Here is a 24,557-nt window from a genome sequence, read left to right as displayed (position 1 = left end):
TGGGAAATCTCTTCCTGTGTTCCCCAAGCTGCCTTCACCTCTCCCCCACCCCCAGCATCCCACCCCCATCACCTTCACCTCGGTGTCCACCATAACCACTGTGTCCCTCCATGTGTGAGGCACTATGCTCAGCCTCCAGAAGCCCCTCAGAACTCCCCTCCCTCCCCCAATACACACACACACACACACACACACACACACACACAGAACCACAACTCCACCGCCCTTTCCTGAACAGGTGGGCCATCCTGGCTCCAGACAGACATATGTGGTGTCACTTGGTAGGGCATGAGGAGCCCAGCAAGACTGTCTCTCTTCTGAGACCAAGACTGATATTCCTCACAACTGGTGCAGAATACTATAGCCTCTTGCCTTCTGGGCTGAGCCAGGAGGTTCTCAGGGGTTGCTTGATCCAACCACCCATTTCACAGATGATGAAGCTGTGAGCAGAGGAAAGGAACATGTCCATTGGCCCCCAACCCAACAGGTCTGTACCAAGGTCTCTTAGGTGCTCCCAAAATAGCCTTAAACTTCAACTCAGAAGCCCTGACCATGCCCCATCCACATCAGAAAGTTGAAATGCAGCGAGGGGGCTGCAGGGCAGGACATGACAGTAGTCTGCTCTCCCTCCTGCCAAGAGCAGCCAATTCTTCTCCTTGACTTCTTGAGCCTTCCCAGGGCAGGGCCTTGCCCCGCATAGGAAACTGAAGGGGAACCTTTGTACCTTTCCAGGTAGATGCCACTGGCCCCAGTTCCATCTCCACTCTTCTCCACTCTGCCTTCTGCTCAGGGGGCTGACCTGTGTAGCCCCCACCAACCAAGCTCCTGGGCCCCCCAGTTTCCATGGAGTTAGGCCAGTGGGGAGCCCTGGCAGGAGATCAGGAGACAGAGAGTTGCCTAGGCTGGCTGCCTCCCTCCCTAAGCCTTGGTAGATCATCCCAGGCAGGACCCCCGGTGGTTGCTAGCTCTGGGTCCCTGCACTTCTCTTCATGGTTTCCCACACCCACCCACACCATGAATCATCCTAGTAAGTACCATCTGCTTCCTCCTGGACCCTGACTGACCCACCAGGTAGGATCCCAGCTGCCCAAGACCCGGCCCCTGCTTGCAGAATGGAAATAACTCCTTTACAGAGGGATGGGGAAGGCAGGCCAGGAAGGAAGCTGTGTCATGTTCATGGTCCTCAAGGGCCGAGCCAGGCTCTCTCCCCATCTGACACCCCAAACGGCTTTCCCAAGCCTGCCACAGGCTCGAAACACAAAGTTAACAGTAACATCGTGGATCACAGTATTCTGAACCGGCATCTCTCTCTACCTTCTATTCATTATCATTTCCCCTGTGGGGTCTTTCTAGACATCTTTTTCCTAGTCACCCCTCCATAAAACTTTAATATCGCAATCCAGTAGGTATCTTTACATATTGTACATGTAATGGGGCTCTATAAGAGAAAGAGTGAGATTTTTTGCCCCCTCCCTTCCAAGAACCAATTTTTTTTCACCCACTTGGGGCAGCATCACCCCCACAGAGAAGGCAAGTCCTGGGACCCATTCAAACAGAATCCCCACATGACAACTTGGACAGCTATGGTGAGCTCCGTTTTCCAGGAGAGTAAACGGAGTTCTCGGAGGCAAAAAAGGACTTCCTCTGAGGTTCGACCAGCTAGGAAGTAGGAGTACTTGCTGAAGCCCCTTAAATTGCCTGACCCGCAAATTCACACTAAGGACCTCAGAGAAGCCTGAGAGCGCCTGGAGCCTGGGCAAAGGGGAGGGAGTGCAAGACTTGCACCAGGAGACAGGATTCAACCTGGCCTCTGCTCTGTGACTCCAGGCCAGGCCCTTTGCGTCTCTGAGCTCATGATTTATCAGCAATCCAGCGAGTCAGGGGGGTCAGAGCAGTTGCTATCTCTATTCTCTGCCACCAAACCATAGCAAAGACAAAAAAAACCAAGCTCTATTTTACAAGGCAAAGAATATGGAAGGCTGACCACCCTCCCCCTCCAATCCTAATTCAGCCTGCAGGCATTTAGCCTGAGTCCTTGACAAAAACATAGATGCCTATGCCTTTTGATTTAGCAGTACTTTTTTTTTTTCTAATCTGGGGAAGCAGATACTGGGAAGCTCAGGCCTTGCGCCCCCAAAGGTCTAAGCAACACAGCTGGTTGCAGAATCCCAGACAGGGCAAGTGACCTAACACTGTGCAGCAGAAAAGTGGCAGGCATCCCTAGACCTTGGACTGGTCCAGGAGTTTCCCCTCAGCTCAGACTCCCTCTGTGACCTCCACATGACCTCGGGGCTCCCAACCCGCAAAACTAGGGCACAGGACAAGTGCATACTGGACCCCTTTTCCACTACAAGGTCAAAAAGAACCTCCATTTTACCAGGAACACCAGCCTATCTTTCCATTCCTGGAAGCCACAGCCACAGAAATGCATTTTAACCTTCATGCATTAGCAAAAAAATAAATAAAATAAAATTGGTTTCATTCAAATGCTCTGGCTTGGTCGCCATGGATACTACCTAATCATGAAGGATGACTGTTACTTGTTCCCATGGAAACACGGAGGCCTGAGGAACATCCTGTAATTTCAGACAAGACACCAAATTTCAGTTGTCGGGCTGCACTGCCCAGATCTTAATGCTTAAAAACAGGTAGAGGCAGCAGCCTCTAATATTGGTGTCAGGAGAAGAGAAGTCAGCACGACTACAGGAAAAGATGACAGGAGACAGAGGGGTATGTGTGTGTTGGACCTCAACAGTGACCAGGAGAATGCAAATTATTCTGTATGTTAGTAAATTGAACACCAATAAAAAATAAATTAAAAAAAAATAAATAAAAATAAATAAATAAAAAAATAAAAAATAAATAAATAAATAAAACTACCAGATACCATTTCATACCTTTCAGATAGGCAAAAATAAAAAAGAACAGTGATCTTGAATGTTGCCAGGGACATGGGGGACTTTTTCATCACTGCTGGTGGAGCAGACAGGCTTTGAAAAACAATTAGACAAAAGCTAGTAGAAATCGACACACACACATGCTCTAGGACCAGAAATTCTCCCCTATGTGCCCAATCTAGAACAATGCTTCATCCTCGCACATGGAGATCCACACGAAGATGTCTCCTGCAGCAGTTTGTGGTGGCAAAATGTTGGGAGCAACCCAAATGTCCACCAGTAGAGGAATGAATAACCCCACCCCGGGGCAGTCATTTGGTGGAATATGATACAGCAAGGAAGAAGGTACAATTTCAGGGGCTCTTCACATGGGACATAATGGCACCGCAAAGCACCCAGTTCTATAAAATCAACATGAAGTACAGCCAGAAGAATGACATTGAGTGAAAAAAGTATGTTGCCAAAGGAAATGGAATGCATCCACCTACACACATTTTTATACAATGTTCGTAACAATTGTAATAGCCAAAAACCAGAAACAATCAAAATGTCCTTTAACAGGTAAATGAATGGTAAAAGTGTGGTCCATTCAGTCTATGAAGCTGAATAATGGCCCCCCCAAAGAAGTCCACACTTTTTCCTAATCTCCGGAATCTGTGACCATGTTACCTTACATGGGGACTTTGCAGACATAATCTCTTTAATCAGGATTAAGGATATGGGAGTTTATCCTGCATTATCAAGGGGGAAATAGCCTTAAATGCAGAAGAGGAAGCAGGAGGGTGCAATAATGGAAGAGGCAGGAGACATGCTAAGCATGAGAGGAACGACGGAAGAAGGGATCGATCACAAAGCCAAGAAATGTGGGTAACTTCTACCTTGAAACTGGGAACACCCTTCCACTGACAGCCAGTATGATCAGATCATGCTGAACAAAGGAAAGGGGACCTCAGTCCTACAACCACATGGAACTGAATTCAGCCAATGAAATGGATTTTTCCCTAGAGTGTTTCGAAAGGAATCAACCTGCTAATACCTCAGTTTTAGCCCTGCAGGACCCATAACCCACAGCGGACTTCCAACCTACATAACTATCAGACCTGTGTTGTTTAAGCTGCTAAATTTTTTTTTAAGTTTATTTTTCTTTTTAAGTAAGCTCTACACTCTACATGGTGGGGCTTGAACTAACAACGGATGCTCTTCTGATTGAGCCAGCTGAGTGGCCCTAGGCTGCTAATTTTTCATTTGTGGTAGCAGAAATAGGAAACAAATATACATACCATGAAATGCTACACGACAATAAAAAAAAAAAAAAAAAGCACTATTGATGGATTTCCACAACCTGGGTGGATCTCAAGGGCATTATGCCTCGGGGAGTGGGGGGAGCCAGTATCAAAAGGCCACACAGAGTATGACTCCATTTATATGGCATTCTTAAAGGGGCAAAGTTCTAGAGATGAAACACAGACTAGTGGTTGCCAGGGTTAGGGATGGTCGGGGGCAGGTGAGCGTAGCTATAAAGAGCCACCACGAGAGATCTTCACGGTGACAGAATAGTTCTGTCTTGATTGTGGTTCTGGTTACATGAATGTACACATGTGATAAAATGGCAAGGAATTGGGGCGCCTGGGTGGCTCAGTTGGATAAGTGTTCGACTCTTGGTTTCAGCTCAGGTCATGATCTCAGGGTCGTGGGATCGAGCCCCATATCTGCTGGTCCTTCTCCTTTTACTCCTCCCCCATGTGCCCCTCATATATAAAATAAAGTCTTTTTTTAAAAAATGACCCAGAATTATACATACACATGGTACCAGGTGGCAGAAAAGGAGAGAAAAAAAGTGGATGAAAGCAGCCCCTGATATCTAGAAGTCAACGTGGCATTCATAGCCGTGCCATGTTATTCTCCTTTTGGACATAAACAATCTTCTACGGCACCAGCCTCAGACAAGTTTACCAAGATAAAGTGAGACAAAACAAGGCCATTTCATAATTTTGTCTAAGCAACTGACAAAAGCCAAGTCACCGGGCCACTCACAAAATACCAAACACACTCCTCCCTTGGCTAAAATGGCTAATTGCTGCTTCCTTACAATGACAGCTTTATCTTCATGCTTGCCTCCTCTCCCTAAAGATAAATTTTGAGATCCCCCATCATAAAATTGCCCCACTTTCTGACAGCAGCTGAGCTAGAGTGAACCCCACTTTCTTAGACTTCCCCAAAAGCACCCAATCAAATCCCAAAAATCCTGTAGCAGGTTTTTTTTTTTTATACCATATTTGGAATGAGATGTCCTGTGGCTCCCGGTGGTGTATGTTCTCCCTTGCTGCCATAATAAAAAATAAATCCAACTTGTCTAACTAGAGGTGTGTTCCCAGTGGGTTTCTGGCTGGAGGGCACTGATGCTGGAGGATGCTGTACTATAGTCACATGAGATGTAACCAACCATCAGGGAATCCAGGTGAAGGGTACATGGAAACATCCCTGTACTCTTTTGGCAACTGCCTATACATCTGTGATCATTTCAAAATCAAAACTTAATAAATAGCCTATTTGAAATACATGGAATCATATCTATCTGTAAATAACTAAGATTTTTCCATCCCAAGAAACTAACTGCAGAAATGTATTGGTATCCAGCGTTACCTAATAGAGTAGCCAGTGATCTAGAGGTAAGAGGCACAGAAATAGAAACCTCACTGCAAAGGCTTACCCTAGACTCTTTAGGCTAAAGAACATTTGTTGTCTATGTGATTAAACCAATATGATGTTTTACCTTCTGTTTGTGTATGTGCACAGACTCCTATGGAAAAAAATAATAAATAGCTCTCAAAACATTATCATCAGAGATTCTCTTTGAAGAAGGGGATGAGGTAGGTATGTATGGGTGGGAACAGATAACTGTGCCATTTACTGAATGAAGAATAATTCAGACTTTCAAAAACTAACAGTAAAATTAAAATATAAATAGGTGGTATGATGACTCAGTAAGAATTGTGCCGCCTGAACACACAGGAAAGGAAGAGAAAAAATCAGAAAAAGAAACCAGTAAATCAGAAACAGCAGCCCAAAGGACCAAAGAGTTACTGAAAGTGGATCAGGAAAGTCCAAAAAGTAGACCTAGGAAGAAACCAGTGGGTGAGGGAACATAGCTCCCCATCTTGGAGTACCAAAAGACTGGTTCCCCCCATGCTCTCCCCGCCACGAGAGTGGCCAGGTAAGCAGCAGGAAGAGCCAAAAGTAAAATCACCATGGCAACAGGCCACGGAATCTTCACATTGCTAGAACTTTCCAGAGGCAGCAGTCCAACTATGATGGCTCTTTGTGTGCACATCCATACTGTTATTATCTGGTAATAACAGCTAAATAAAGAGTGAGTTTACCAAAATATTGCATTGATATGTAGGTAGGTCTCCTGCTGCCACTACAAACTTTTTCCAGTTCAGCCTTTGGTCACCTGTCTTTGGGGGGAGGAAGACAGGTGCTCCTTAGAGATGACTAAACCTTACCCAACAGTGGTAGGCAGAATAATGGGTCCCAAAGAGCCCACATCTTGATCCCTAGAATCTGTGAAGATGTCACCTGTATAATAAAAGGGATTTTGCAGATGCGATTAAGTCAAGGATCCTGAGTTGGGGAGTTTACCTCGGATTACCTGGCAAGCCCAGTGTAATCTCAATAAGGAGCTAGGAGGGTCAGAGAAGGAAGAGCTGGTTCTGTGGTGAAGAAAGCGGAGGTTGGGGAGGGCGGGGGGTTGAGCATTGGTCAAAGACTCCCACCCACCGGGCAGCTTCTAGAAGCTGGAAAAGACCAGGGGACTGAATCTCCCCTAGAGCTTCCTGGAGAAATACTGTCCTGCTGACACCTCGATTGTAAGTCCAGGGAAACACTGCAGACTCCTGCCCTCAGAACCGTAAGATAATCTATGTCGCGTTAAGACACTGAATTTATAGTCATTTGTTACAGTAGCAACAGGAAACCCAAACGGCCACTGATAAAGGCGCAACCTACTCTAATTACATTACAGTGAAGATAGAGGGGCAGCCCCAGTGGCTCAGTGGTTTAGGGCTGCCTTCAGCCTGTGTGTGATCCTGGAGACCCAGGATCGAGTCCCACATCGGACTCCCTGCATGGAGCCTGCTTCTCCCTCGGCCTGTGTCTCTGCCTCTTTCTGTGTGTGTGTGTGTGTGTGTGTGTGTGTCTCGTGAATAAATAAATAAATTTTTAAAATACTAATAAATAAATAAAGTGAAGATAGAGGGATAGCACTGTCACATTGCTGGCCGACTCAGGACAGGCGATGCTCAAGGTCTCTCATCTTCCGCCTTCCAAATGTTCAGCTGCTTTAAAAAAGGAGACAAGCTTCTTCCTAGAAACGTGGTGTTCATCACCATATATAATGTAAGCCTCTTTCTTTCTCTACAGTGCACTTGTTATCATGCGCTTGTTATCGAATGACATACGTGATAACCACATACACCTGAAAACCACAAGAGTATAGGGTACATTTGCTGGTTATTTCACAATATAACTTAGAGAGGTTTTCACATCTGTGCCTGGAGAACATCTCATCTTTCCGTACTCAGCACTCTGTGTATTTATCCTCAATATAGATACTATTTACATCAATAATACTTCTCTGGTGTATGTAAGTTCTACTGATAGAAGTCCACTGGGAACCATGATTATCCAAACCTAAATATTCCGATGTATGATTAAATTCATCCTATTTTTCATTTCATTCAGAAAATATAAGCTATTTCTTTTTCCCCCCCAAAATTCGATCTCAGGACATAATGTTCTGTACTTTTGTTTAAAAACTGCATTATTAGATTTGAACATGGCTATATGACATAACAGCCTTTATTTTTTTCCCAACAAATTGAAATGGGCACAAATCTTTATGAATGTATATATTGATTTTAACCTATAACTTTGAAACTCACCTTACCATTCAGTACTCAGCAACTTGGAATTCAAATTCTAAATGATCTCCAAGCTTCTAACTTAAGGGTTTGATGCTAAAGCAAACAGAATTTCAGTTCTTTGTGTAATTTTTAGCCTGCAGAACAGCTGACCCCCTAGATTGTATATCAGATCTTGTAAGGGACATGAAGCTGTAATTTGGAAAAACAACAGAGCGATCATTTTATGTTCTAGAACAGACCATCTGTGACCACCCTAGGAACTCAGGGGGAAAGGGGACCCATGTAAACATGAAACTCAAGCTAGCTACCTGCTGTGCACAGAGTCCTTTGTCTCCTAGCTCCTGCCAGCACCCATGAAACTACCAGGCTAGGCTCTTAGCTCACAAGTAGGGTAACATCTCCATCTTCCAAGGTAATTAACAAAGAGCTTAGGAATACATTTAATAAAAGACATACAAGACTAATAACTAAAAATATATCACTGAGAAACTTTTTTAAAAATTTAAATAAATGAAGAGGTACACCATGTCTGAGGAGTGGGAAAACTCTGTATTATCTTTTTTTTTTTAAAGATCTTATTTATTTATTCATGAGAGACACAGAGAGAGGCAGAGACACAGGCAGAGGGAGAAGCAGGCTCCATGCAGGGAGCCCGACGCAGGACTCGATCCCAGGACCCCGGGATCACACCCTGAGCTGAAAGCAGATGCTCAACCACTGAGCCACCCAGGTGCCTCAAAAATCTAAATAAATAATCTAAATAAATGAAGATATACTATGTCCGAGGAGCGGGAAGACTCTGTGTTGTTAAGATGGTATTTCTCAGGGCACCTGGGTGGCTCAGTAGGTTAAGTGTCTGCCTTCGGCCTGGTCATGGTCCCAGCTTCCTAGGATGTCCTGGGATGGAGCCAACACAGAGGAATTCCTGCTCAGTGCAGAGTCTGCTTCTCCTTCCTCCCTGTTCTTGCACTCTCTCCATTCTCTCTCTCCCTCACTCTCAAATAAATAAATAAAATCTTAAAAAAAAAAAAAAGATGGCATTTCTCCCAAACCCATCTATAGATTCAGTGCAATCCCAATCAAAATCCTAGTAGCCTTCCTGAAGACACTGACCAGCTCAATTTTTAAATTTATTTACTTTTTTAAAAGATTTATTTATTTATTCATGAGAGGCACAGAGAGAGAGAGGCAGAGAGAGAAGCAGGCTCCATGCAGGGAGCCAGACACAGGACTCGATCTCGGGTCTCCAGGATCACACCCTGGGCTGAAGGCGGTGCTAAACCACTGAGCCACCCAGGCTGCCCTCAATTTTAAATTTAGATGGCAAACCAGAAGACCTAGAAGAGCCGAACAATCTAGAGTAAGAAGAAACAGGTTGGGAGACTTACATTACTTGGTTTCAAGACATACTTTATAGTCTTAAAATATAGCTAAAGCAATCAAGACAGCGTGGTATAAGCATTAGGACACAGACCAATGGAACAGAAGAGCGTGCAGAAACAGTACCACACATATACGGTCAACTGACTTTGGGAAAAAAGTGCAAAAGTAAATTGATGGTGTGAAAGATAGTCGTTTTAAACAAATAGCACTAGAACAACCTGCATGTAATCAAAATTGACCAGGGCAGCTGGGTGGCTCAGTGGTTGAGTGCCTTCAGCCCAGGGCCTGATCCCGGGGTCCTGGGATCGAGTCCCACAACAGGCTCCCTACAGGGAGCCTGCTTCTCCCTCTACCTATGTCTCTGCCTCTCTCTGTCTCTCATGAATAAATAAATAAAATCTTTTTAAAAAATGGACCACAAGGAAATGTGGAGAAACAGATCTGGGGATGGTGACTGTGCCATATCTGTGTATTTTTATCCTAAGACAGCTTCCCGAAGTAGGAAACATCAACTCCAACTTTAACAGGAAGAAACAGGTTCAGAACCCTGACTACATGCCTAGGAATGCAGAAGGCAGCATTTGGGCCCCAGCATCTCTGAACCTCAGGGTTGTCCCGTGGTGGTAAAGGAGCCTCTGCAGAGAGCAGTGAGAGGACAAAAGGTCCCAAGTCTACCAGGAAGCGGAGTTTCCTTCCTGCCCTTGGCCTGGCTCTCCATTTCCAAGTCCCATTGCAGCCCAGGCAACAAGGCAGAAAGAGCTGAGGGAGACCTCCTGTGGTAGTACATTTCGTTCCCATGATGCTGGTGTGGGGGAAAGGTACGAGTTGTGAGACCATGGAACTGTGACAGTCTGTTGTCTCTCATATGGAATCAGAATCAGAGTTCAAGCTGTCTTTAAGTTCTGGATGTGGCTCAGAGTCACAGGAAGTTGCCCACTGTTGCTGGGGGTGGGTCTGCTGGGAGAGGGGCACGTCCAGGGCACCCATCACCACCCACCCAGAGCATTCAAGGGGGGCACAGCAACTCTCCAGAGGGACATGAAGGGGTCAGGCTGCGGGTACTCGGAAGGTGTTGGGAAGGGCCAAGGAGAGGTGTTCCTCTCACTTAGATCCTGGGATCCCGTGGAGGGGCCTCTCCAAAAGCACAGTGCTGGGGTCCGCTCCCTGCCCCTGGCTGGCCTTGTGAGCATCCAAGGTAAGTCCTGCAAACTTCCCAGCATCTGTAGACACTGTCACCAGCTCTTCCTTAGGCACCTCTACTCAAGCCCCTTAACAATTGCCTGCACAATTTATGCTTCCCATTCCTCATCCCAACATGCACCTCACTTTCAAAGAATTCCCAGCCTTCCAGAAAACTCTGGATTTCTTGCTCACTCCAAGGACTCACGAACTGGCCTAAAGGCTTCTCCTGTCCCCAAGTCTCTTTCCTCCTTTGCTTTCTAAGGATTCCTAGGAACTTGGTCTGCAGTGTCACCTTCTCCATTTCTATTCCCGCAGTTCCCCCTCCAGCCCTCTGCTCTGTAGCTGCAGGGCCTATTCCAGGGCTGGCAGAGGGCTGCCATTTATTCTGTGCTCCTGGTGTTCAGGAAAGTAAGGTGGTCCCCGGGTGCAGGCGTGTGTTGCTCATCTCTGCTCTATGCAGTTCTCCCATACCCATCCATTTTCTCAGATAATGCCATCTTACCCGTTTGAAACATTTGCATATGCAGCGAAAGCATAAAAGCACAGGTGGCCCGGACACACCCTGCCTTCAGGGTGCTGGCTATCCCCGGGGAGAGGACAGGCCCCACAGGTCAGCAAATTTGTCCTTTAAAGGGCTAGGGAGGGGCAGCCCAGCAGTTTAGCGCCTCCTTCAGCCGGGAGTGTGATCCTGGAGACAGGGGATCAAGTCCCTGCATGGAGCCTGCTTCTCCCTCTTCCTGTGTCTCTGCCTCTCTCTTTCCGTGTCTGTCATGAATAAATAAATAAAATCTTAAGAAAAATAAAATAAAATAAAATCTTTTAAAAAAATAAAGGGCTAGGAAGCAAATATTTTAGGTTTCTCAGGACTATCCAACTTCTACCAAAGCAGCATGAAAACAGCCACAGACAATATGTAAATGAATAAGCACGGCTGAGTTCCAATAAACTTTACTTATGGATGCAGAGATTTGAATTTCATAGAATTTTTACATTATAAAACATCATTCTTCTTTTGATTTTTGTCTAAACCACTGACAAATGTAAGAGCTATTCTTAGCTCACAGGTCACGCAGAAACAGGTGGTGGGCTGGGTTTGGCCTATGACCTGTGCTTTGCTGGCCCATCCTGTACCTGAATCATTTCATTTCTAGGGAAGAAAGAGAAAAAGAAAAGGGGAGAAGCAACTAGGACAATATTAACATTTGCTAAATCCTAGAAGTGAGTGCAGGGCTGTCTGCAATTTTGTTTCCTATGCTTTTTATATATACTTTCAAATATTTTAAAATTTTTTAAAAATGCAAGAACAGGAAAAAACCTGGAAGTAACCCCCAATTGTTCCCAGAACTTTATCACTGGGTGCTGGGATTAAAGGTGATTTTTTATTTTCTTCTCTTCTAATATGGTTATTTATTGCTTTTGTAAACCTGGGTGTTGGGGGAGGAGGAGAAACACTGATGCAAACATTCTTTTTTTTTTTTTTTTTTTTTTTTTTAAGGAGGAGACCTTTTTTTAAAAAGGTCTTCCCTGGAGACCACTAGTAACCCAGAAACTTCTTCCCTAATGTCTCTGGGAGGGGCTTCCCAGGCCCCCAGCCCCAGCACTGTCTGTGGGGGTGGGGCAGGGGGCCACAGGCTGGGTTCTCTGAAGCTTAGAGTGCCATCCTAGGACAACTCAGAGGCTGCTGCTGCTGCTGCTGTTGCTGCTGGAGGGCACTTGGATCAGGTTCCTAGACACTAGTGATGTGTGACTGCAGAGACAGTTCATGGGAAACCCAAGCTTCTCTTGGACCTCTGCTCCCACCCAACTTTTCCAACTGTGTGGATCTGCAACCCTCCTCCACCCAACTCCCACCCAGCCCCCCACCCCATGCCTACCACCATCTGAAGCATCAAGAGCCAGAGTAGACTTGTCAGCCATGCCCACAGCTCTGCTGGTTCCCAACCCACTCCAAGTGCTCCCACTTGCCTAGGTCTTTCCAAAGGCCTTATCCCACCACCTTCTTGCTGGGTTTCTCTCTCCTGAGTGCCAGGTTCCCCCACTCTCTCCCTATACCATACCAATCTAGCTTGCTGGCTGCTAAGAATCATATTCCCAAATCACAGCTCTCGTAAGCAAAGTGAAGGTTAAACATCCTGCACTCTGACGCTCAGTAGCTGGGTAATGCCGAGCAAGTACTTAACCAATTATAGACTCAGTTTTCCCATCTGCAAAATGAAGCAGATCAGAGTAACTGAGAGAATGAGGATTTTAAAAAATGATGCATTTAAAAGACTTAGTAGAGCCCCTGACACAGTGGAAGTTGTTGTTAGAATTACCATCATTTACAAAATCTTTCCTTTGATTCTCTGTGGCTTACTAGTGGGAGTGCCAACCTCTTGGCTCACCATTCAAGGTCCTTACCAACTTTCTAGTCACATCATCTGCTAATCTGATTCCAGGAGACCTTCCTCCAGGATCAGCTCCCTGAGAGTAGGGACTTCCTCCACGGCAGCCCCTGGCACAAGGTTTGCAAACAGTAGGAGGCTCACTAAAGCTCTGCTACTCTGAACAAGTACAAGTGACACTTGTAGCAGCCTCTGGAGGAAGGGATGCCAAAGATTCATATGGATGGTTCCAATCCCCATTGGCACCACATTTTATTTCTAGATCAGCACTAAGAGAGGTGCAATTGACCCCTCAGACTTTGAATAAACAGGTAATGACAATTCACCCAGCCTATAAGAATACGCTATGCTGTGTCACACCTATTTGCTAGAAGTGCTTCTAAGCCCAGAGACGTTGACTTGTCTGAGATCACAGAGCATTTATGATGCAGTCAGGGGGCAGCCCCGGTGGCTTAGCGGTTTAGCGCCGCCTTCCGCCCAGGGCGGGATCCTGGAGACCCGGGATAGAAACCCATGTCAGGCTCCCTGCATGAAGCCTGCTTCTCCCTCTGCCTCTCTCTCTCAAATAAATAAATAAATAAATAAATAAAAATAATCTTTAAAATATATACTTAAAAATATATATATATGATGCAGTCAGGACTCCTGCCCTGGCCATACTCCTAAGCCAGATTCAGTCCCCAGAATGGAAGTATAAATGGATAGGAACCCATTTTTTCTCTTAAGACTATCTCTAACCAACCTCTACAAACCCCTCCACTTCAAGAGGGACAGCAAGAAGGAGCATCGCCCCTGGCTGCCCGGCTCCTCTGGCCTGTCTCTTTCTTCTCCCCTCTGCTCCCTCATCCATCAGGAGCTTAGGGGAAGGGACAGAGCTTCACAGCCCCAGATTTTCCTCCCCATCCTCCCTGCCTTTTTTATTTCACAGCCATGTCAACTCATCACCTCTGAGGTCCAAGAAAAAAGAAAAAACATGGCCCAGATGCTGAAAGTGCTCTCTTGTCTGTCAGGGAGAAGAGAGGAGGGAAATAAAAGCTAACAAGACTTCTAAAAAATGGGGCAGCCCGGGGGGCTCAGCGGTTTAGCGTGGCCTTCAGCCCAGGGTGTGATCCTGGAGACCGGGTATCGAGTCCCGCATCAGGCTCCCTGCATGGAGCCTGCTTCTCCCTCTGCCTGTGTCTCTGCCTCTCTCTGTCTCTGTCTCTCTCTCTCTCTCTCTCACCACCCTCCCCCCTTTGTGTCTCTCATGAATAAATAAATAAACTCTTAAAATAAATAAAATAAATAAAATAAAAGCAAAATCTCCAAACCACCTCTCAGTTACCCAGCAGCTGTCAAAGTCAACATAGGAACCGGGTAAAGTGGGGAAAGCCCATCCCAAATCAAACCCAGGCAGCTGCGGAATCTGGGATTCACAGACCAAGAACGGCTGCCTTTGCAAAGGCATGATGGGCATCCTCAGGCAGCTCATCTTCTCCGCTAACGTACAGGTGGGTCTGTCTAGATGGCAGAACCAAGTCAGTCTTTTCTGAGTACACAGGCTACTGGGCTTTTTTTTTTTTTTTTTCTCATTATCATTATTTGGAGGGCTATGAGATTCCCCTTGCTTCCTTATTTATTCAGTCAGAGGAAATCACAGCACAGAGAGCCGCTTCCAAACTCAAGGCCACGTGGGCCAATTTCAGATGGATAATTAAATATTGAACAAATGCTGAAATGCCTTTGCTGGATCAGGATGGCTAAAAATAACCCTGCCACTCCATGCGATAACCACCCTGCCACTTGGCATGGCATCTCGCCCGCTCATTCTCAAATCCCTCCTCCCAGCAACTGTCAAACACAAACTTGCCAGGAGAACGGTGGGGGTTACAGGGTGCTGGGGGATGCTGGGCGGGCCGGGCACTCACTGCCCAAATTCCCACTCAACAGAAAACAAAACAACTTCAGCTCTCCGCAGGCAAGCTCCAAATGTTCCTGAGCAGGAAATACTCTCCCTTTCCTGACATTTAAAACAAGTGGCCTCAAGAGGAAGGTGCAAGGGAAGTAACACAGCCATTGCTCTTAAGAACAGTAAAAAAAAAAAAAAAAAAAGAACAGTCAAAAGGCTTCATGTTATCTCTAAGCAAAACACATATGAGATGTGAGCGCATTAGTGTCAAGTTACACAAGAGCCCTTCCCCTGTTCCCTCCCCCCCAGAAGACCCAGCTTGAAGACCCTGGCTGCCTCAGTTTCCCTATCTGCACTACCCTTAAGAAAAGCAACGAACAAGACCCACTTGGAAATACAACACAGGAGTCCGGATTCTGGACCTGGCTCACTCATTAACTTCTCTACATAACCCTGAGCAAATGGCCTTGGCTCTGCGGGCCTCGGTTTCCCCAGCTGTCAAGGGAAACAGCTAGCCGCCGGTGCTGGTGGTACAAGAGGCCCTCTGGCCTGGCCCGGCAGCAATCGCCGCTGAGCAACAGGCTCCGGCCCTCCCATGCCACCAGGTTCCGGTGAGCACAGGCTGCAGCAGGGCACAGACAGAGCTTCGGGCCTGACCTGCCGTGCTCAAGAGGGCATTCTAGTGTCTCCACATCTCACCAGCCACAGGAAAGAGGAGACGCTGGGCTCCTGGGCACCATTCTAGTGTAAGGGGCCCAGGTTCAAACCTCGTTTCTCATGGCCCATTACCTCACAACTGCAAGCTCAGTTTCCTAACTGGGCAAAGGGAAGTGACAGTAAGGACCCCTACCTCCTAGGAGGGTTGAGGGGTCAAAATAAGATATGACATGCTCAGGCAAAGCTCTTGGTGCAGGCCTGGCACACATTCGGGCACTATCTTCCTTGCTATGAGAGGTAATCTGGATGAGCCAGGAACACAAAGGCTAAGAGGCTGACATTCCAGCAGATTACCTGGGACTTCTGGCCTCAAGCTGTCTGCCCATCTTCAGACACCTCATACCAGGGCCCTGAACCCTTAGCGCAAAGAGACTTGGTGAAGAGGCAGTGCCCTGTGACCTTCCCAGGGAAAGCACATGGTTGGCAGAACACAAATGAGAGCAGGATACAGGACTGGGGTTGGGGGGTGAGACCAGACCTAAAGGACCATCTGAGTGGTCCCAGGCAAGCAGAAGAGCCAAGTAGGAAGACTGAGCCCCTCCCTCATAGATGCCAACTGTGCCAGAGTCATTCCTCTGCCCCCCTCCCAAGTTATGGCTAGAATTTGGGGAGATGATGGCCAAGAACATTTGGTGGAGTCATTGACTATGCAAAAGAAGGAGGAGGCCTTATTGAAGCCAAGGCCTGACCTCAGAAAGATCTGCCTGCCAACAAAATAGCAGCATGGTACATTTATAAGCCTGGGATCTGGAGTTTTGCAGAACTGGGCTCTACCTTTCTGAACCGTGTGAAGCTGGATGAGGCTCCCACTCTTTGGACTGCAGGTTCCTCCCCCATAAAATGAGGATAATGCCAGTATCCATCTCACAAGGTTGTTATGAGCATTAAATGAGATGAGGCAAGTACAAAATTAAGCTCCCTGCTGGGCACTGAGAAAGCACTCAACAAACAAAAGCCATTTTAACTTCATTACATGCCATGTAAGGGAGTGAGCCTCCAGCTCCTGGAGTATGTAAGGGCAGAAGCTGGGATCAAGCCCCAAAAGAGGGATTGGGACTCAGGAGGAACAGAGGAAGAGATGAGGCAGAAAAGGATAAATGTACAATTTTACATTTGTATCCAAGTTGGGGGCAGAGAGTCGGGCCTTGGGCCCTTGGGGGTACATTTGAAGATAAAGGGTGAAAGGACAAAAGACACAACCAGCCGTCATCCGCAGAGGCATCTCAGTGAAGCCAGGACCTATATGGAATGGTCCAGCCCCTGCCCCGCCCTACGGTGGCACACAGGCCCTTCTCCAGCCATCACTCCCAACTGGGAAGCAGCTGTGTCAAACCAGCGCCCTCCCCAACCCTGTCACCATCTTCCTGGAAGCCAGCAGCCCTGGGTCCCACACCTAGTTCAATGAAAGTACTTCTGTGTCTCAGTGTCCCCATCTGGACCCCAGGGGTTAGATCACTCAGCTGCCATGGTCTAGGCACAGAAGGGGGCCATGACCTCAGGAGGTCAGCCCCAGGATTCCTGGGCACCTCTGTGAGGCCCTCTTGCTGTGTTCCTCCAAGTGTGCTGGGGTGTTCCTGGGAAACCCCTCCAGAGGCCCCTCGGACAGACCCCAGCACACCCTGAAAGGAACGGGGCCCAGGGAGAGGGGAGACACACAGCAGCCAACACACAGGGCCATGCAGTGAGACTACTCATGGATGTGGAGCAGGGATTAGCCATCTCAGGAGAAAGTACCCACCAAGTCTAGGCTTAGCCCCCGGAAAAACTCGGATGAAGACATGAAGAAAAGTATGCATGTGAACATTCCAGGTCTCTCAACACCTCAGGCAGCAGGGCAGGATTGGCCCAGCTTGGCAAAGGGGGAGACCGAGGCCCTGGGAGGTGCCCGGAGTCACACAACCAGCTTGTTGCTGAGCTGGGGGTAGAGCCTGTCTTCTACTAACCACTGCTCTGATCTCCAAAAGGGCTCCGTGCCCCAGTGAACCTCAACAAACTGGCCTCCTCAGCCATCTGGGGGCTTGCTGAGGGCTGGGAGCACACACGATCCATCCCCGGGCACCCAGGCTGGAGTCCAGCACATAGCAGGTGATCCGGACATGTTTGCTAGTTGGTAGATGGGCCAGACTTTGTCTGGAGTGAGGGGAAAACTTGCATATCTCCCCCCAGCAGCCCTGGGGGGGACAAATAGGTCACAAACACAGACAAAACTTTTCTTGACCTGGGATGGAAGGGGTAGGCAGGAAGGCACCCTGGCTGGTGACACTCTACTGGCAACAGGACCCCCTCATATCCATGTGCCATACCTAACCATCCCGTGGACTTAGAGCCACAAAGCCCAATGTGAAATGGCCAGATGACCCTTGCCATCTAGAGTTTCCGGTCTCCACCCTGCCTCTGGTCACCATCACCTGCAGGTCTCACTCTGCCCATTCCTCAGATTGGAAGATCAGGGCCTAGAGAAGGAAGAGCTCTACTGAGTGCCCTACTTTGCTCAAAGCTGGGGGGGTGGGGGGACATGCTGTGGTCACTGTCAGTCACTTGTAGGCCCACCAAGGACAAAGTCCTGCTCTCAAGTCCAGAGTGAGACCCCCCTCCTCGCCACTACCACTCTAGGTGGCAGTGGCGACAGTGGGCAGGGGGCTTGCTCAGAGGTGGCAGCCTGGCCACCGCCATCCTTCCCAAGACCAGGCCAGGCGTGAACCTGCCCGCAGCCAACTCTTCCCTGCACCTTTCTGTTCCTTAACATACACACCCCCCGGGAGCTCTCAGTCACTATCCTTCCTTGCTAGTGGCAGAGGCCAGAACAGGTGTGGAGTGATGGGTATGGGTGATCGGGGCTGGGGTGCTGGATATCACCCCATCTTCTGGGGTCTGATGTCACCACTGTGGGGACAAGCCCTCTTGAAGATGGTGAGACTGTGCAGCCTGAGGTCAGAAAGGACTGGCTCAAGGGCCACAGGGCAGCTCCCCCCACATGAGTTACCACCTGGGTTGGGGTGCCGGCCTCAGGAGGAGGGGTGGCCCTGGGGGCAGAGGCAGGGACCTGGGGTTCCATGGAAGGGAAGGTCCATGGCTGCTCCAGGTGGGCAAGGAGCCCCGAGCCTCCACCCCTCACCCATCCATGCCTCCCCATCGCTCCAGGCCCTTTCTCCAGCCCAAACTACTGCTCCCCACTATCGCCCTCCCAAACCCTCCTCTTCCTCCACCCCAGGATCAACTCTGTCCACAGCACCCGACATGTTCCTTCTCCCTGTCTTCCCATGAGCTGTTCCTCTCTCTAGAATAAGAACACCAACAGCTCACACTCAACTGTGACCCAAGTGGCTTCTAGCTTCCCGTGTACTTGCTCTCATTCTCAAAGGACCCTGCTGTCACCTACACCTGCTTACCAGACTAGGCCAAAGAGAAGTAACTGGCCAAAGGATAGTTTAGTGCAGAGCTGGGGCTTTAACACACATCTGACTCAATCACTCCCTGAGCTGAGGGAAATCGTAGCCACCTTGTGACGCCTTGTCCAAATGCCACTTCCTCTGTGAAGCCGTCCCTAATTTCCCCAGATGTAATTTCTGTTCAGTCTCCGCTCTCCACCCCCGACCCCTGCCCTGCCCTGCAGGCTTTGAACTCCTTCAAGGCCAGGACATGGAGCAGGGGCGCCTGCAGAATGGCATCAAGGTGCAAAGGAGGTCATGCTGGGCAACTGCAAGGACAGGGGAGGGGTGGAAGCCTCGGGGTGCCCTGAGCATTACTGGGCATCTGTACAACACCCATTTCTCACAGCATGAACACAGGTCCTCATGAGTCCTATGAGTCCTGCTAGCCCCCTCGACAGCTCAAGAAACTGAGGCTCAGAAAAGAGAAGTGGCTTGCCCAAAGTCTCAGTGCTTGAACCCAGATCCCCCGCCTTTCAGGCCAAACCTGGATGGGGGGGCAGAGCGTGGGGGAATAGCCAGAGGCCACTTCAAGGAAGGTGGCAAGGGGAGGTGGGCCACAGGCCTCAAGAGACCCTTGAGGGCTGAGCTCTCAGCACACACCTGTGCGCACTTTCCAGTCTCAGCTTGAACCATCCACACATGGGGAACTTACCACTTCAGGAACTCACTACTTCCTGAGGAAGCTTTGTACATTGTTCTTCAGCTCTGATTGTGGGAAAAGTCTTCCCCATTCTGGGGGGGAGCAAATGAATGCGTACTGCCTGACTTACCCTCAAGCTGCTAATAAAACTAAGGTTCCAGGGCATCGCCGAAAGGCCCAAACCACACAACCAGCAAGCACCTGGGCAGGTGGGGATCTGACCCCAGGTCTGCCTGATTCCAAGCCCAGATCTGCTCCAAGCCCTGCCTGACGGACCTCCGCACTAGGACCAGCCTTCCCCTTTTCCCAAAATAATCGACTCAGCCCAGATCTGACCCCAGGTCTGCCTGATTCCAAGCCCAGATCTGCTCCAAGCCCTGCCTGACGGACCTCCGCACTAGGACCAGCCTTCCCCTTTTCCCAAAATAATCGACTCAGCCCAGATCCCGCTGAGCCCTGCCAACCGCCCTCGTCCCAGTCATCCACCACCCGTGAGCACTTCGGGGGTCCTGAGCCTTTGACAGGGACGCTGGCCCCCAGGACCCCTTCTTCTGGGCTCCCCCTCCCTAAACTCCATTCCACCCAACCTCGGAAGGAAGTCCTGGCCCCCACCGGGCCCACCAGGCCACCGGGCCACCGGGCCACCGGGCCCAGAGGGCAGCGTCTTGGATCACGTGGGCTTCCCACTGAGGATCCTGTTGCTGGAAAAAAGAAAACCCTACTCCCATTTCCCCTCTTCCCTGTCCCGCCTCCCGGCTTGAGAGACAGAAACTTTTCAAAGGAGGTGGGCCCACCGCTCTCCGCTCTCCGCTCTCCTCCTGGAGGGGTCCGGCAGGTCTAGGAGCGCAGCCCCTCTGGGGCCAAGGGCTCCTGGGACCGGACACTCTGCAGTCCAGCCGCCTGTCCCTCCACCACGAGGCTGGGAAGTGCGCGAAGCCCCCGGGGGGGGGGGGGTGTGGGGCTCTGGGAGGGACCCCCCGCCCCGCACACCCTAAGCTGAGAGGTTGAGGCCCCCAAGGCCGCCGAGCGAAGGCCCAGACCCTGGTCAGGCTGCTCGGTGCCCGGGGACAGGGGGCGGAGGGCGGCGTCCGAGAGAGGGAGGGGGAGCCTCGACCTGCCGCTTCCCCTGCGCGCGCTCGAGCCGAGGCTGGGCCCGGGCCCGGGGCAGGAGGCCGCGGCGGGGCGGGCGGGGCGGGCGGGGCGGGTCGGGGCTCGGGCGGCGCCTACCCCTGGCGGGCCGGGTCCGGCTGCGGGAGCGGCTCCTCTGTCGCTGCAGCCGGGGCCGCCGCAGCAGCCGGTAGTAGTACGAGGGCCTCCCGGGGCTCTTCCTGGCGCTGGCGCCGCCGCCCGCGGACATGCTGCCGCCCGCCGGGCCCGGCCGGGCCTGGGCTCCCCGGGACCCCTCGGCCGCCGCCCGCGAGCCGCCCGGACTCCGCCCCCGCCCGCGGCCCCGGGCCCCGGCCCCAGCGAGGACGCGGGCAAGTCCCGGCCTGGAGTCCTGGAGTCGCGGCCCGGGGAGCCCGGGAGCCCCGCGGGGGTGGACGGCGCGCGGCGGCCGCCAAGGAAGGGGCCAGGCGGACCCGCCGCGGACCCGCGAACACACCCGCGCGGCCCCGCCCCCGACGGGCCCGGAGACGCCCCAGGCCCGGTGGCGCAGCGGTTGGCGCCGCCCGCAGCCCGGGGCGTGACCCTGGAGCCCGGATCGAGCCCCGCGTCCGGCGTCGCGCCCCCTGCGGGGAGCTGCGTCCCGCCTGCCCGGGCCTCCGCCTCCCCGCGCGTGTGCGAATAAATAAACGGAATCTTTAATAAGTAAAGGAATGGATGAAGGAATATTGTCCCGCTCGATGCACGCATTACTTGCACGTCACAAGCCCAGCTGTGGCTCTGGCGCAGGGAAGGCCGAGGAGCCAACACACCCTCGCACAGGCTCCGCCGGATCCAGACATCGGCCCCCCACGAACAAGGCCGGGGCGCTGGGTCTCCCCCCGCTGGGCAGTCACAGCACATCCCGGGCGCCCCCCGAGGAGATGGGAACAGAGGCCGAGAGCACACAGGTGACTCCCTCCACTGCCTCCTGCTGCAGAAGTCACGCACTCCCCAGGTCAGAACCTTCCACGGCCCCCCACGTCCAGGCAACGAGCCTTGGCCCTCGAGGCTCTGACCATTCCGCCCAACCCTTCCCCAGCCTCACTTGCTTCCCCTCCTTGTCACCCCTCTTTGCCCTACTCCCAGAAGGGTCTGCCCTGCCAAAGGCCATCCTTCTAGGGCCCGAATCCTCTAGCCTTCCCTGACCATCCTGGCCCTCGGTGGTCTCTCTCCCCCTCCTCCTGTGTGATCCGGAACAGCATTTATCTCGCAAATTATTCAAACAACTGAGCTTCATTCTCTCAAGTACAGAAGGGGAAACTGAGGCCCTGACAAGGAATGCTGATTGGCCTCAGTCACACAGAAATGGCAGAGGCAAGTGGTCTCAGCCCGCAGCTCCCAACACAGGCGGGGCCTTACAGGTGTGCTTGAGGGAGAGTCCGCTGCGGGTGCCAAGATGATCTGGAAGTTCTCTAGAACAGCTGGGAAGGTGGGGCCCTGGGGGGGTGGGGGCGGAGCAGTCTCGGCAGAACTCCAGCCCGGGTTTTGCACCTCACAGAGGCCCCCCTCCCTGGCTCCCTGGCTCGGGGGAGGGCCCCCAGGCCTGGGGGAAGCCTGGATCCCAGCTGGAAGCCAGGCGCCTTCCCCGGCCAGTGGGGAGGGGCAAGAGGAGGATTGCGCCTCCAAACCAGACCTGGGTTGTCGGAAGAAGCCCACTGGCCCCTCTCCCCACGGTGAGTCTCTGGGGCAGATGGAAAACCACAAGGCCTGCAAGGACTCTGTGAGCCTCCTTTGGGTGAAGCTGTTGCTCTAGCACATTCCCAAAAGCAAACACTGCCCAGGAGCCTCCCCCGGCAAGTACAGAGGGGGGTGGGGGGAGGGGAAGTACCCAGTCCCTCAGTCCTAGGCCAGCTGTGGGCCTTCTCAGCAGGTAGCCTGCCTGGCCCAGCCTCCTCTCTCAGGTGGGCCCCTGCTGCCTGGCCCTTCGGTGCTGGTGGGTAGAAGGCTCCCTGGAAGTCCAGCTCAGGGTGGGGGCAACAGTCCTGTCACCAGAGCCTGGAGTTCATCAGACCCAGTTTCCTCCCCAAAGCAGGAGTGCCCGGATAAGCTAGCTTCTGGCCTTCCCTTGAGGGGACAAGACATTCCCTGCCAACAAGGTGTCAGTGGCTGAGACAAGTGGTCTGGACCTGGCACTCCCAACTGGCAGATTTGGTTGTATGTATGTAGAGGGAGGAGAGAAGTAACCAGGAGCTCAGAACCTCATCCTAAATACAGCTGGGCTCCAAAGGTCTGGAATAGTCTATCTGTTTATGCTCGGGCTTCTCAAGTTCTTTCAAGTGCCTCGGTTTCCCTGCCTACAAGGAGAAGCCATGGACCCCAACCTACTGACTTTGTGGAGGGAGGGTCAGTTATTGAAGACGAAGAAGCATCTGCGTTCCCACCCTTGGGATGGGGTGGACATTGCCAACCGGTCCCGATACCCAAGCTGAACATTTCCACAAGCCTCAGGAGGGTCCGGAGGAGGAACCAGCTGGGGTACAGCACGTCGGGGGTGCAGGGCAGGAGCTAGAAGACAGGGGGCCTGAGCTCCCTGCTCCTTCTCCTGTCCCAGGACCCCCAGGGCCGCAGGCAGACAAAGGCTGCTCCGTGCACACCCTGGCAGAGCATCTGGAATCAATCCCGCTGTGGAGCAAGCCACTCACCCCCTCTTCACTGCCCCTGCGGCTCCCTCCCTTTAAACAGGAGCAGCCTTCTTTCTGGAGGCCACCTAGATTAGAGGCGAGGCGGGCCCTTGAAAACACCCTCCCCACCACCATTTCCTGTGATGTCCCCCACAAGGGGAAGCCCTCTGCCATTACTCTGATCTGTGAGCTGTGAGCTGCGGCCCCGCATGGCTGGCAGTCTGTCCGGTGGTCTGTTCTTCCACTTCTCTCTTGACTGCAGAGGGACTCCTGAATAGCTCTCACCTCCCCAACCTGCAGCTTTGGGTTGGGGTCAAGGCTGCTGCTTCCACATCCCTGAGTCTCCAGATCACCCAGGCCATTAAACACATATATTTCTGAGTTCCCCCAAGACGCTTGATCCCATTGTTCCAGATGGGGCCTGGGAATCTGCATGGTTAGTAAGTGCAGGTAGGGGACAGGATGGCTAAATCACATCTGACCCCCCACCACTTTCACCTGCCCTTAAAAGCCTCCAAAAGTGAACTCAGAAAGTTCTGGGGGGGGGGGGACTCTATCTTAAAGCAGCCACATCCCTTGCAACCCTGCTGAGGCCAGCCCCTTATCTATCTGCTCCCCAGAGGCTCCCTGCTCATTCCCACCTTGTTGCCCTGTTGGTGAGGTGGCTGTCATGAAGCTCTTCCTTCTGCATCTGGCGAACTCCTCCTTATCCCTCAGGACCCAGCACAAACATCACCCCATTAAAGCAATCTGAGCCCCATTGAGAGACCCTCCCCACCCCCATCACACCCCAGGAGTTGAGTTGTATCATGAGGACACAGGAGAAGACCAAGGAGAAATGGACCCAAAGAATCTATCCCTAGGCAGAGAACCATCTGCATGTAGGTGTCAGAAGAATTACACCCTGCTGGGAAGAGAGGGTGGGAGGCCTTAGAGCTGGACCGTAAATCCAGGTAAAGCACAGGCCCGGCCCCAGGGGAGGGGATAGGTCAGGAGGGGCACCAGTGCAGGGTTAGGGGGCCAGCCTGGTACAGTCTCCCAGCCTCCTGGGGTGTTAGGTTTAAAGTCAGTGAGGGAGAAACCAAAATGCATATTGTCACAATTACCCCTGAGAAGTCTTAAATTGCCCATCAAGGACAATTTTTCCTCCAGCGTTAGGACAGAGGTGAGCACAAGGCAGAATGGCATGGCCTTTACTGTGGGGTCATTTTGTGCGAGAGGAAAACAAGAGCAAGAAGAAGCATTCATCTAGCATTAGATTCCATCCAGGAAGGACAGATAGATGCTCACACCCGGAGGGGATCACAGAAGTCCACGACTTTCCACAGAGGCGGGCTCTAAGA

At 51.2% G+C, this 24,557-nt stretch overlaps 1 protein-coding gene across 3 annotated transcripts in view; it reads right to left on the bottom strand.

Annotated features, from left to right (window-relative positions):
• DAB2IP (DAB2 interacting protein) overlaps positions 1 to 24,557 on the bottom strand; it is a 189,364-nt gene that overhangs the window by 102,601 nt on the left and 62,206 nt on the right. Inside the window, exon 1 of one of the 3 annotated variants that reach the window (XM_072777769.1) lies at positions 20,675 to 20,852. The exons of the other annotated variants lie outside the window; for them this stretch is intronic. Coding sequence (XP_072633870.1) covers positions 20,675 to 20,804 — 130 coding nt within the window. The 5' untranslated portion in view covers positions 20,805 to 20,852. Of the gene's footprint in view, positions 1 to 20,674; positions 20,853 to 24,557 lie in introns of those variants that run through there. 3 annotated transcript variants of the gene reach the window in all.

Source organism: Canis lupus, chromosome 16 (genome assembly GCF_048164855.1).
Source record: "Canis lupus baileyi chromosome 16, mCanLup2.hap1, whole genome shotgun sequence".
In the NCBI taxonomy this organism is placed as follows: Eukaryota; Metazoa; Chordata; class Mammalia; order Carnivora; family Canidae; genus Canis; species Canis lupus.
The sequence above is the reverse complement of the archived record's forward strand: the minus strand, read 5'-3'. Positions and strand labels throughout refer to the sequence as shown.